Below are 12,463 nucleotides of genomic sequence, written 5' to 3'. Positions count from 1 at the left end.
TCTGGCAATATCCACATTTTCAGCCTCGCATGTTTCCCCACATTTTCTTGCTTCTTCTCTGATCCCATACCGTGTTTCCAATGAAAGCTCTCAAAATCGCCATCTCGTTGGAACGCAACATCCTTTTGATTTCCACTGTTTGTCCACGCCTCTGCAGCATATGTCATTATTGATCTGACACGGACTTTGTATATCCTAACTTCGGTCTCAGTAGATATCCAGTTGTTTCTGTAAACGACAGGTTTTGTAAAGTTGTTCTTAAGTTCTCCATAATAAGATATCATACGCCCAAATAAGTATAGTCTGTTAGTTGCTTTAATATGTAGGCAATTATTTCTAGTTTACATCTGCATTTCTAGCTTTTATCATAGTTTTTGTTTTGGTAACATTTATCTCCATGTTGACCTTTTCCGAATGTACTCTAAAACCTTGCAATAGCCATTGTAGTCCATCTTTTGTGGTTGCAATCAATATTGCGTCAAGGTTGTTGAATTTATGTAGTTGATGCAGTGTCTTGGTTTGCTTTGAATTTCTACATTAAATAGGCCATCTTTTTTTCTTGTTCTTATAGATATGTATTAGCATTGATTGTCCTTGTGCCAAGAGATTAAGATTTTATAAGTATCACTTATCATGTCGTGCTCCCGAATTGTTGTTTTTAATGTTTTGGGCGAGGCACGACTCAATCTTCTATTTTAGAGTGATTTGTATGCTTATTTGTTTGAATTAAGGGTCTTCTCTTTACCTCATAGTAATTCTTCCTAACACCAAATTGTGGTCCATTCCTTGAAACGTGATTTTTTGTTAATCCTCAGCTCATCGTGGGAACCAACATCTTACCTCGTTCGTTCATTACTTCTTCATTAAATGTTTTGTAGGTGTGGTAGCCTTTCTATTAACAACTGTAATTGTACATAAATACCTTCAGCTTCCTGATGCAGCCTTCCAGCAAGATTCCTGCTTCAGACGCTGTACTTTCATCTTTGGATTTTCCCGAGTGAATTTTCTTTTCACTTATTGTACAATTGTCTATCTTGAGATGCTTTGATGCATTCACCAAATTGTTTCAAAAAAGCTGAATTCTATCTCAATAATAAAACAGAAATAGCTCACACGAAGCTATGTAAACTGTGATGAGAGTGTTTCGACTATTAAGATTATTAAATCGTCCTCCAATACAAAGAAAAATACATAAAGAAATTTTTGTTTCTATATTGCTAAACGAATTATAATAAGTATCAATAAATAACTTTTAGCGTTATCTATAATCGACCCTTTTGCTGCCATTACGTATCTAAAATCTCCCGAAAGTGTTGTATGTACAAATTCCTCAAATATATCAACTCTACAATAAAGTCCGGGAAATTCAGGAATTCCACAACCAAAACCGCCCGATACTATTCCAACTTGAAAGCCATTACAAATAAGAGGACCTCCCGAATCGCCTTGACAAGCATCTCTTCCCAACCCAGCAGGATCTTTGGCGCAGAAAATCGTATTTGTAATCAAATGTCCCAAAAAGTTTGTACAATGCTTTTTCGAAATCACTTCTAAAACAGCACATTTTACGTGTGAATTATAAGATGCCCTTTTCTTCCTCGCTCTTCTCACGGATTGAAGTCCAAAACCCATCACAACAGCTTTCGAGCAAGCAGAATTTTGTATACCATTGAATTGTTTTGTTGTCATAAGCTTGGATAATTTAACATCGTTGTTTATATAGATCGATTCTTTCAGGTGACTGAGACCTATGTCGCTATCAAGCGGTTCCAAAGTAAAATTAATATGCATATAAGCTTGATTTATAGGAACTCTTTGAGAGAAGCCTTTGTTCCACACTTTCATACCAACTACCGCACTAAAACGAAATACATCGCTCATCTTTTTACTACAATGAGCTGCCGTCAAAACCCACAATGGACTGTAACAAGTCAGAAAAGATATCTATATTTAATTCGGGGAAGTACAGAAATATTTTGGGAGTGGGGACAACGGATGAGGGACTCGCGAAAAGAGCAGGCAGACAGAAGAAGTTAGAGAGAGTGTGGTCGAGAGTTAGAGTAGAGGCATGGGTAAAGTGTGGGAATGAAAAGTGGAAAAAGACTAAAAGAAATTAAAAGAGAAAAATAAGAGAAGAAAGTAGAGAAGAAAAAGGTGTCAATCAACCCAAAAACCATTATGTGAGTACGAGATAGAAATAATTACTGTTTTTTTTTTGTTTATTTTATTTGCGTTTAAAAGAAATTAAATTAAAGTATCTCATTAATTAATTCAAAGTTTTTATTGATCTTTTGTATTTTGTTTATTGACATCCGCCGCTTGATCCTTTCCCCATTGTCTTTTGACGCACTTAACCACGTTACGAGGCTCCTATAAAGAGTGGACCCGAGGAGAATACCCTTCTCCGAGAATATACTCGGGGGCCTCTTACCACCTCACGCTCGGGGGTGGTAACATATTTGGTGGCAGCGGGGTGGGATGTGTGTTGAAGACGGGTGGAGACGTGTTAACGGTGAGATGTATGTAAAAATATGGGAAATTCCCCTTTATTCAAATTAAAATTAATCCCAACAACATAGATTTGGTTATGTAAAAATCGAAATTATTTTCATTGTTATTTTGTGTCGGTCATTTGAGTTAAAATAGAGCTTCAAATCTTTTTTTTTAATGAGATAGAGAGAGAAAGGTAGTATTTTTGCTAAAACAAATTTATCATATTATAAACTGAGATCCAGACGGTCTGAGCTGTTCCAGCGTATCGCACTTTAGAAATCGCGAAATCATCAAGTTGCGAATTACTCTTGATAACGGACCCCTTTATAAAATTTTTATTTTGCAAATACCATATACTTACATTTTATTTAAGTTTTATTCGAACTAAAAACCAAAATAATGGCTACAAATACAGATGAAAAACCTATCGTAAAAGTTGAAATGCCTAAACCATCATTAGCATCTATTTTAAATTCAATTGAAAATTTTACTGGTAAAGAGAACGTTAAACATTTTTTTGAACGAGTAGAACAGAGAGCAAGTTTAGATAACATTGGAGACGAAGACTTAATTAAAATCGTGCGATGTAGACTAACGGGAGACGCATTCAGTTACTATAAAAGCGAATCAAATTTATCAACAAATGAAATAACATATAAGCAATTCAAACAAAAATTTATTACAAAATTTTCGAAATTGAAAATACCAGGTCAGGCTCAACTAATTTTGTCAAGATGTATACAGGGCCGTAACGAAACTATCAGTCAATTTCTCACGCGACTAAAATTAATTGGACAGGAGGTATTAGAAGAGGATTTAATTGACGCTTCACAGGCGGAACGGGAGGGTATAATTAAAAAACATAACAATATTCTATTGACGCAATTTAGAATGGGAATAAAACGGGAAATTTCTAAGATTATTGGAGTTTTGCTGATGCGAGAGAGTGATTTAACACTCGATAAAGCCGCAGAAATAGCGAGTCAAGAAGAATTGAACCAGATGATGACGGAAAATACAATTAACTACTGTTCACATAGTTATTATTCTGAATATGCTTGTAATTTCTCTCAAGAAGGTGTTTCTAAATCTCAGCCTCATTCAACTGCACCACGGGTTAGTTTTAATAAACCAAATTTTAAACCACAGCAATTCAATAAAAAGAATCGCCCATCCATTTCATATCATTCATCATTTTCTAAACCTTTCGAATCTAACTCAACAAAACCTGATTTTAAATATAATCATAAATCAAATAATGTGTGCTATAAATGTTATCAACCGGGACATTTTTCTGGGAATTGTCGGAATGAGGTTGTTTGTAGATTTTGTAAAAAAACGGGTCACGTAGAAGTTAAGTGTTGGAAAAAGAATAACCAATCAAGGGGACAAGCCGGTACGAGTAACCATACTACTCGATCCCATACTCAGTTTAACCATCAAAATGGAAATATAAGAAATGAATCACGCAACCCAAATGAAACACAAAATTTTATAAGAACGGGAACCAGTCATTTAAACCTAAATGCCACCTCGTATGTACCCCAATCCGAGGGAAAATGTTAAATCCAGGGGTTAATGATCAGATTACAAATAAAAACGCAATAGTAAAATCAGTTAGCAGTGCTATAAATTCAGAGGCAGACAAATCCATAATTTTTTTAACAATGGGGTGTACAAAATTATCATTTTTGATTGATTCGGGTTCAGCAGTATCGTTATTGAAGGAGGAGAGTTTACTCCGGACAAAAATTAATTACCAATTAGATTTGCAACAACATATAACTTTAAAAGGTATCACGGGAAATGAAGTAGAAGGAGTAGGATTTTCTTTGTTAGATTTTAGGGTGAAAAACAAGAAATTTAATATTAATTGTGTGATTTGTAAAAATATTGCCATTGAAACCGATGGGATAATCGGATGCGACTTCCTAATTAGCAATCAAGCTATTCTTGATTATAATCAGGGAATTTTGAAGTTAGGACATATTCACTTGAAATTGATCATGACATCATCAAAAAGACAAAAATCTTCTACTGCGCATGGGAACTGTTTACAAAATGACATGAATATGAGCGAGAAAAGCAACTGCCAAACACAAATTATGAAAACTCCCTCTCCAGTTTTAACTAAAAGTTTCCCATTTAAGGTGTTAACATCGAAAAATGAAGAACTATTATCTTCCAATAAATCTTCGGGATTGGGTTTTGGTTTATCAAATGGGTGCGATAAACAAAAGATAGGGAATAAAGAAAATATGGAAAAGGTTGGAGTAATGCAAACACAAACGAAGGATCATCGAGAGAAAGAAAAGAACACGGAGAGATCATCGTCATCTGGACCAAAGATGATTGGTGATACAGAACGAACAGTTGGTCCCTGTTCGGCTCTGTTGATGGAGGCTTTAGAAATTCCGGGACGATGTGAGGTTGTTTGTGAAGCTTTACAAAACCAATGGGAAAAAGATGAAGAAGTTATCATTGAACCAATTGATACGGGTGTTTATGGGTCAATGTCAGCAAGAGTTGTAACAAGGGTAAATAAAAATCAACGGGTTCCGGTGCGCCTGATCAACGTCACCGAGAAACCATTAATGTTGAATAAGGGAACAAGTGTTGGAATTATTACGCGCGTAAATAAAATTGATATTGAACACAAAGGAGATGAGAATTCATCAGCTGGGATTTGGGAAGAGGTACCTCAACTTGAAAATGTAAATGGTGTAAATAGCACTACTCATAAAAGGGAGAAAATGTATGGTAATTACAGGGAATACGAAGAGAAAATATCGAAAAATATTGTAGAAAATTGGGATATTCTTGAAGATAAGGGTAATTTATTTGATGCGCCGAGGGATTATAGCTTGGCACAATGTGTGAGTGAAGATTTGAAAATGGGAGCAGGAATCGCTGCTGAATTCAAAGAAAAATTTATGGGAATAAAAGAATTAAATAAACAAAATCCAAAAGTGAGAGATGTTTTGTATTTAAGACGAGATGGAAGGTATATTTTGTACCTTATTACTAAAAGAAAATATTTTTATAAACCAACTTACGAAGATTTGTTTTATACCTTGGGAAAATTAAGGGAATTTTGTGAGAAAAATAATATTCATAAATTAGCCCTACCAAAGATTGCTTGTGGGTTAGATGGGTTAAAGTGGGACAGAGTTATCAATATGATCAGATGGATATTTAAAGGATCAAATATTTGGGTGAGAATTTATCATCTTAATGGGTTGGATAGGGATGTGAACCCTTATTCAGTTCGTGTAATAGATACTGGAATTGAAAACGCGGAGGATGACATACAAAAGTTATTTGATTTAAATCATTTGAAAGGTGAAGATAAACGGTTATTATTAAAATTGTTAATTGAGTACAAAGATATCTTTTTATTTGGAAATAATAAATTGGGAACTGCTAATGGCGTGAAACATAGAATTGTTACAGAGGCTTGTCATCCAATTGCAAAACCACCATACCGAGTACCACATAGTCAAAGGGAAATTTTAAATAAAGAAATAAGCAAAATGCTTGACGAAGGAGTGATTGAAGAGTCGCAATCACCTTGGTCAGCACCTGTTGTTATGGTACCGAAAAAGTCTGATAATGGAAAACAAGAAGTTCGAGTATGTATTGACTACCGAGGGTTAAATTCAGTCACTAAGAGGGATTTCTATCCGTTACCTAACCTGAACGAAACAATAGATAGATTGGGAAGTTCTACCATATTTACAACACTAGACCTTGCTTCTGGGTATTGGCAAGTGGAAATAGAAGAAGAAGATCAAGAAAAAACCGGATTTAGTACGCCAGAAGGGCACTATCATTGTAAAAAGATGCCATTTGGTCTGGTCAATGCGCCCAGTACCTTTCAACGGTTAATGAATACCAATTTATCGGGATTAACGGGGAGTAAGTGTTTAGTTTATTTAGACGACGTTATAGTATTCAGTGGGAACGAAATAATTGAACATTTAAACAGGCTGAAAGAAGTGTTTGAAAGAATTAGAAGGGCAAATTTGAGATTAAAACCAAGTAAATGCAAGTTTTTACTATCCGAAACCAAATATTTGGGTCACGTTATTTCAAACGAAGGAATCAAACCGGATGCAGAAAAAGTTCAAGCTGTACTTAATTATCCTAAACCAAAAACTGTAAAAGATATTCGGGCATTTTTAGGATTAGCAGGATTTTATAGGCGGTTTATTGAAAGTTATTCAGCAATTGCTAAACCTTTAACGGCATTAACAAAAAAGGATCAACCTTTTATTTGGGGAGAAGAACAGGAAAAATCATTTACTTTACTTCGGAAATCCTTGTGTGATAAACCTGTTTTACACTATCCTGATTTCACACAACCTTTTTATCTAACCACGGATGCTTCGGGAATAGCAATAGGAGCTATACTAAGTCAAAAAGTTGGAGGACATGAAAAACCTGTGGCATATGCCAGTAGGCAACTACAAAAAGCAGAAATGAATTACTCCACTACAGAAAGAGAATGCTTGGCGGTGATATGGGGCGTTAAACATTATCGGGTATATTTGTTTGGAAAACATTTTAAAATCATAACAGATCATCGACCATTAAAATGGTTATTGTCAATCAAAGATCCAAGTTCACGTTTAGCCCGATGGGCATTAACGCTAGCAGAATACGACTTTGAAATAACACATCGACCAGGACGATTACACGGAAACGCTGATGCGTTATCCAGAGTGCAAATAGAGGCAGGAGTAAATTCTTTAACCACCGAAGAGATAAAAACAATAGCAGATAAACAGAAGGAGGATTGTTTTGCTAAAACTATTATTGCAAGAATTGAAAACGATCCAAAGTATTTAGATTTCTTTATTGACGAAGAGGGGATACTATATAAAACAAAACAACAGAATGAAAGATACCATAGATTAGTAGTACCAACGGAATTAAGAAAAGAAATTATGTATCAATGTCATGACTTGCCGTATGCTGGACATTTTGGAGTCGATAAAACCAAGTCTCAGGTGAAGCAAAAGTACTATTGGAAAAATATGGGCGACGATATAAAAAGCTACTGTGACAAATGTTTAGCCTGTAACAAACGGAAAAGTTCGTCACATTTAAAACCAGCTCCATTACAATTATTTACGCCAGCACAGGAACCATTTGAAAGGGTATCAATGGATATCGTAGGACCATTGCCGATCACCTACAATGGAAATAAATATATACTCACGGTTCAAGATTATTTTACGAGATACACCGAAGCGATCCCATTGCAAAATCAGAAGGCTGAGACAGTGGCGAAAGCTTTTGTGGTGCATGTGATTACGCGGCATGGGACTCCAAAGGTATTACTTACCGATCAAGGCACAAATTTCATGTCGAAATTAATGGACGAAGTATGTAAATTACTACAAATCAAAAAGATTCGCACTACTCCATATCATCCACAAACGAATGGCATGATTGAGAGAATGCATCGAGTTTTAAAGGACTTACTATCTCATGTGGTAGATGATAAACAAAAAGATTGGGACGATTGGTTGCCATATGTAATGATGGCTTACCGAAACAACGTACATTCTACTACCGGAGAGTCTCCATACTTTTTACTTCACGGAAGGGATATGAATCTACCCTACGAACTTTATACCAAACCAGATCGTTATCGATATGATTATGACGACAATTACGTATCCGAACTGCTGGAACGATTACATCAATCGTATCAGTTTGTGAGAAGTCATGAGGTCAAAGCTAAAAATAAACAATTAGTTCAATTTAATAAAAGGGCTAAAGAGAAAAATCTGGAACTAGGTGACAAAGTATTATTATATAATCCAGGGATCAAAACTGGAGTAAATTTAAAGTTAAGTAAACCATGGGTAGGACCATACCGAATAATAGGACAAACAGGTCCAGTAAACTTTAAAATAAAGGAAATTAATGGTTCAAAAGTCGAATTAGTACATTCGAATCGTATAAAACTCTATAAGGGAGATGTTGAAGAAAAGAGAAAGAAAGAGTCAGATACTAAAGACCTAGAGAACAACAAATTGAGTTTTGATATAGAAGAACCTACGTGGTATGATTGGAAAGTATTTCCGGACCAAAATAACGAAGACGGAGGGGAAGATCTGTTAGAAGAACAGACAGCTCAGAGTATAGTGGAATACGTTCCAGAAGAAAATATAGAAGATACTAACCTCGAAACAACTGAACCAGGGAATGATACAACGGTTCAAAGAGAAGAAAACACTGGGCATTCATATCTTACCAGAAGTAGAGGTGATGTACCAGAATTGCCATGGGTATTACCGAAAAGAATTTAATAATTTTTATGTATACATTTTGTTGGTTGTTTTCATTGATTATTATTAATAAGGTTTTATCTATCTAGACATAGTATATTGTTAAGGCTTCGAATATTAATACATAGATATAATACGTTTTCTTGGGATTTATAGATTTATAGGAGTATAATTGTTTGAATACATTAATAAAATATATATTTTCAGGTTCTATTTAACTAGTTGGCTACTGATTTTTACGGGGATGTATATAAAGGGTTTAATTGTATACGATTGTCGGGGACCATCTACCAACATTACAGCAGTGTCGCTTCACGATGTGGCACCCTGTCCATCTCCGCAAACAAACTACACCGAGAAGAAAATAAATGTCCGAGTGATTCAGAAAAATGACTATTCCAAAATAAAATCATGTTAGTGATGTCCACCAAGGGTTGATGAAAACCATCAGGCCAATTGGACGAGATGAGTGTCGAAAACTTCATAATACTGGTACTTATATAGGATATTCAGGGAATGTTATTTCTAATATAAAAGTAAATGCCACAACATCTGCATCAATTACCGTTGCTGGGAAGTTATCTATGAACGGAGATTGTGAAGGAACAGTTTATACAGAAAATGGTCAGACATGGTCTAGGGTAGTTGTTGCTGCGGCTGTTACATTTATGTTAAAAGAATATTATGCCACTATCGCTTTGGATTCTAATGAAATATCATTGATGGGAGGAGTTACATGTCCATTTGTAGATGGATACTGTATGGATGTTGAAGCAGGTGAAACTATTTGGGATGAAATAGAACAAGGAGCGTGTAAGAAACGGCAATATTCAATTATTTATGAAGGTATTGGAACAGAAGTTTCAGTAAGTAGTCAGGATACAGTTGAAAATTATTTGGTTGTTGAGCAAGACGAATACATCTTTGCATTGAATCTACTAAGGAAGGGTATTGTATGTAATTATGAGGTTTGGGTTACCGAACATCCTCGATTACTAGTAACAAAATCTAAAAATGCTTTTTATCATTTAAATTCTAAAACTCATGACGTCAATAATATAAATCTGTTGACATATGTTAATTCAAAATTTATGTATATTGAAATTTCGTCAAAATTATTGTTTAGAGAGTTACATGTTCAAGCAGTATATCGAAGATGTTTAATAAAGAGAGAAGTATTGAGAAATAGATTGTTGATGGCACCTTTAAATACAAATGCTATTGCCAGTATTTTCAAGACTTCTCTGGGGTATATGGGAAGGGTTTTAGGGGAAGTTTTATACATCATTAAATGTGAACCAAAAATCGCAGAAGTGCGAAGGGTTGATAAATGCTATAATGAATTGCCGATACTGGTTAATAACAATGAGTCATTATTTATGGCTCCAATCACACATGTAGTGCAAGAGCATGCCGAAGAGATAATGTGCTCTCCGGTAGCTCCTTCACTATTTTACATAGAGAACCGATGGGTAGGATTTAGTCCATATCCCACAGTGTATAATTCTCCAGCTTCTTTAGAAATTAACGATGAAAATAATATAAAATTTAGTCCTATTCGAAATTTGGGAAGTGGAGGATTGTATACTCAAAATGAAATTGATAAGATTCAACATAATTTTCTGTTTGGATCCGAGCGTGATGCAATTACCTCATTTTTAGTCAATCGGGTTGCAGGTAGAACTGATGATTCAAACCAGTACGACACAACAAAATTATTTAGTTCAAAAGAAATTAAACGAATCGCTAAGTCGACACTAAGTTATGCTTGGGGTTGGTTTACCGATATTGGGATTTTTATGTCAGGATTTATGGGAATATACATAGCATTTATCATCCTAAAATATATTTGTTCAGTAATTTTAAATGGTTTTGTTTTATACCAGGCTCTGGGATGCGGATTTTCGATTATTGCCAGTTGTTGGACGACTTTAACTTCATGGTTTTTACATCGAAGTTATAATCACAAAGTATCAGATCCAGAGAACCAGGAAGATTTTGCACGAGTACAAGATGGTCATTCTGTTCAACCTACAGCACCCCATAGCAGTAAAGTGATGTATCCGGAAATCCATATTGTACAAGAGACGCCATGAATTTTCGATTAAATATGTCGTTACGTGTTTGTAACACAAAGACACTCTTATTGTCTGTAATTAGGTTAAGAAGTTATTGTTATGAAAAAGGAAAAAAAAAATAATAATTCATTAAGAGAAAGTTAAGAAAGTTTGATACTCATCACCATGTGGAGGTAATAAGTTTCGAATAGTTTTTTTTTTTGAGTTGTTAAAAATTTTTTAAATTTATGAATGAAAAGTTTTGATTTAAACAAAGGTTTGCATATTGAATAACGCAATATATCTTATCAAAATAATTCTCCGAAAAAGAAAAAAAAATGCTGGGAAATGAAAAGGAAACGCCTTCCTTTCCTTAGAATGGATTAAAAAAAAAAACAACTACGAAGGATGAAGCTGTTAGTTATCGGGCATGTCGTATGGAAAACGATACAGAAAAAGTAAAGACAGGAAAAGAAAAAAAAAAATTACCACAAAACTTCGAAAGAAAGAAAAAAATACATATATATTAAAAAGTAAAGAAAAGAAAGAAAAAACAAACAAAACAATATATATGTATATGTTATGAAGAAAAGCGAAAATTAAGTTATAACTGTAGTTGACACAGCCAGTTAACACTAATAGTAACGATGATGCTCTACAATGAAAAAAAAAAATCTTGAATAGATATATTGTTTGGGTAAAAACGTAAACGAGTATTGATAACATGTTGATGACCATGTTGATGAGTATTTAAGGCATTAGTTTTATAAACATATATGTACTTTATAAGAAAAAAAAAAAAATATTTCAATTTCTTTTTGTAATAGAGTTAAGTTTATTTTGATGTTTAATTATGTATTGGATTTTTGATAAAATTGTTGATTGACACTTGGATTATACAAAATATTTCTGTTTTCTTTTTAAATAAGTTGTTGGTAATGCGTAACCAACATCTTAATTAAAGGGGGGAGTAATGTAACAAGTCAGAAAAGATATCTATATTTAATTCGGGGAAGTACAGAAATATTTTGGGAGTGGGGACAACGGATGAGGGACTCGCGAAAAGAGCAGGCAGACAGAAGAAGTTAGAGAGAGTGTGGTCGAGAGTTAGAGTAGAGGCATGGGTAAAGTGTGGGAATGAAAAGTGGAAAAAGACTAAAAGAAATTAAAAGAGAAAAATAAGAGAAGAAAGTAGAGAAGAAAAAGGTGTCAATCAACCCAAAAACCATTATGTGAGTACGAGATAGAAATAATTACTGTTTTTTTTTTGTTTATTTTATTTGCGTTTAAAAGAAATTAAATTAAAGTATCTCATTAATTAATTCAAAGTTTTTATTGATCTTTTGTATTTTGTTTATTGACATCCGCCGCTTGATCCTTTCCCCATTGTCTTTTGACGCACTTAACCACGTTACGAGGCTCCTATAAAGAGTGGACCCGAGGAGAATACCCTTCTCCGAGAATATACTCGGGGGCCTCTTACCACCTCACGCTCGGGGGTGGTAACAGGACTAAGCAAAGTTCCACCACAGAAAGGTTTCGATCCTTTCACGATTGAAACTAAATATGAATATTCTTCAGGTGTACAATCGTATCCATGAACGATTCGCA

At 34.5% G+C, this 12,463-nt stretch overlaps 2 protein-coding genes across 3 annotated transcripts; one reads left to right on the top strand and one right to left on the bottom strand.

Annotated features, from left to right (window-relative positions):
- Positions 1–1,209: 1,209 nt before the first annotated feature.
- Positions 1,210–1,881, bottom strand: LOC139429164 (trypsin-2-like). The gene has a single exon (XM_071194664.1). It carries the CDS (start codon positions 1,879–1,881, stop codon positions 1,210–1,212), a length of 672 nt encoding a protein of 223 aa, XP_071050765.1.
- Positions 1,882–1,925: 44 nt separating this feature from the next.
- LOC139429007 (uncharacterized) lies at positions 1,926–12,187 on the top strand. 2 transcript variants are annotated; one of them, XM_071194305.1, is made up of 2 exons: positions 1,926–2,180; positions 9,003–12,187. In XM_071194305.1, exon 2 carries the CDS (start codon positions 9,233–9,235, stop codon positions 10,889–10,891), a length of 1,659 nt encoding a protein of 552 aa, XP_071050406.1. In that variant the 5' UTR covers positions 1,926–2,180; positions 9,003–9,232; the 3' UTR covers positions 10,892–12,187. The 2 variants fall into 2 exon arrangements, with proteins under 2 accessions (XP_071050406.1, XP_071050407.1); XM_071194306.1 differs by lacking the exon at positions 1,926–2,180 and having other exon boundaries at positions 8,563–9,661; positions 10,682–12,187.
- Positions 12,188–12,463: the final 276 nt, after the last annotated feature.

The sequence above is a fragment of the Onthophagus taurus genome, chromosome 2 (genome assembly GCF_036711975.1).
Source record: "Onthophagus taurus isolate NC chromosome 2, IU_Otau_3.0, whole genome shotgun sequence".
Classification (NCBI taxonomy): domain Eukaryota; kingdom Metazoa; phylum Arthropoda; class Insecta; order Coleoptera; family Scarabaeidae; genus Onthophagus; species Onthophagus taurus.
This window is presented reverse-complemented; position numbering and strand designations above follow the sequence as displayed.

Bases quoted from the DNA above. Each gene is read 5' to 3' on its own strand.
- LOC139429007 (XM_071194305.1), top strand. From the start codon at position 9,233: ATGAAAACCATCAGGCCAATTGGACGAGATGAGTGTCGAAAACTTCAT.
- LOC139429164 (XM_071194664.1), bottom strand. From the start codon at position 1,881: ATGAGCGATGTATTTCGTTTTAGTGCGGTAGTTGGTATGAAAGTGTGG.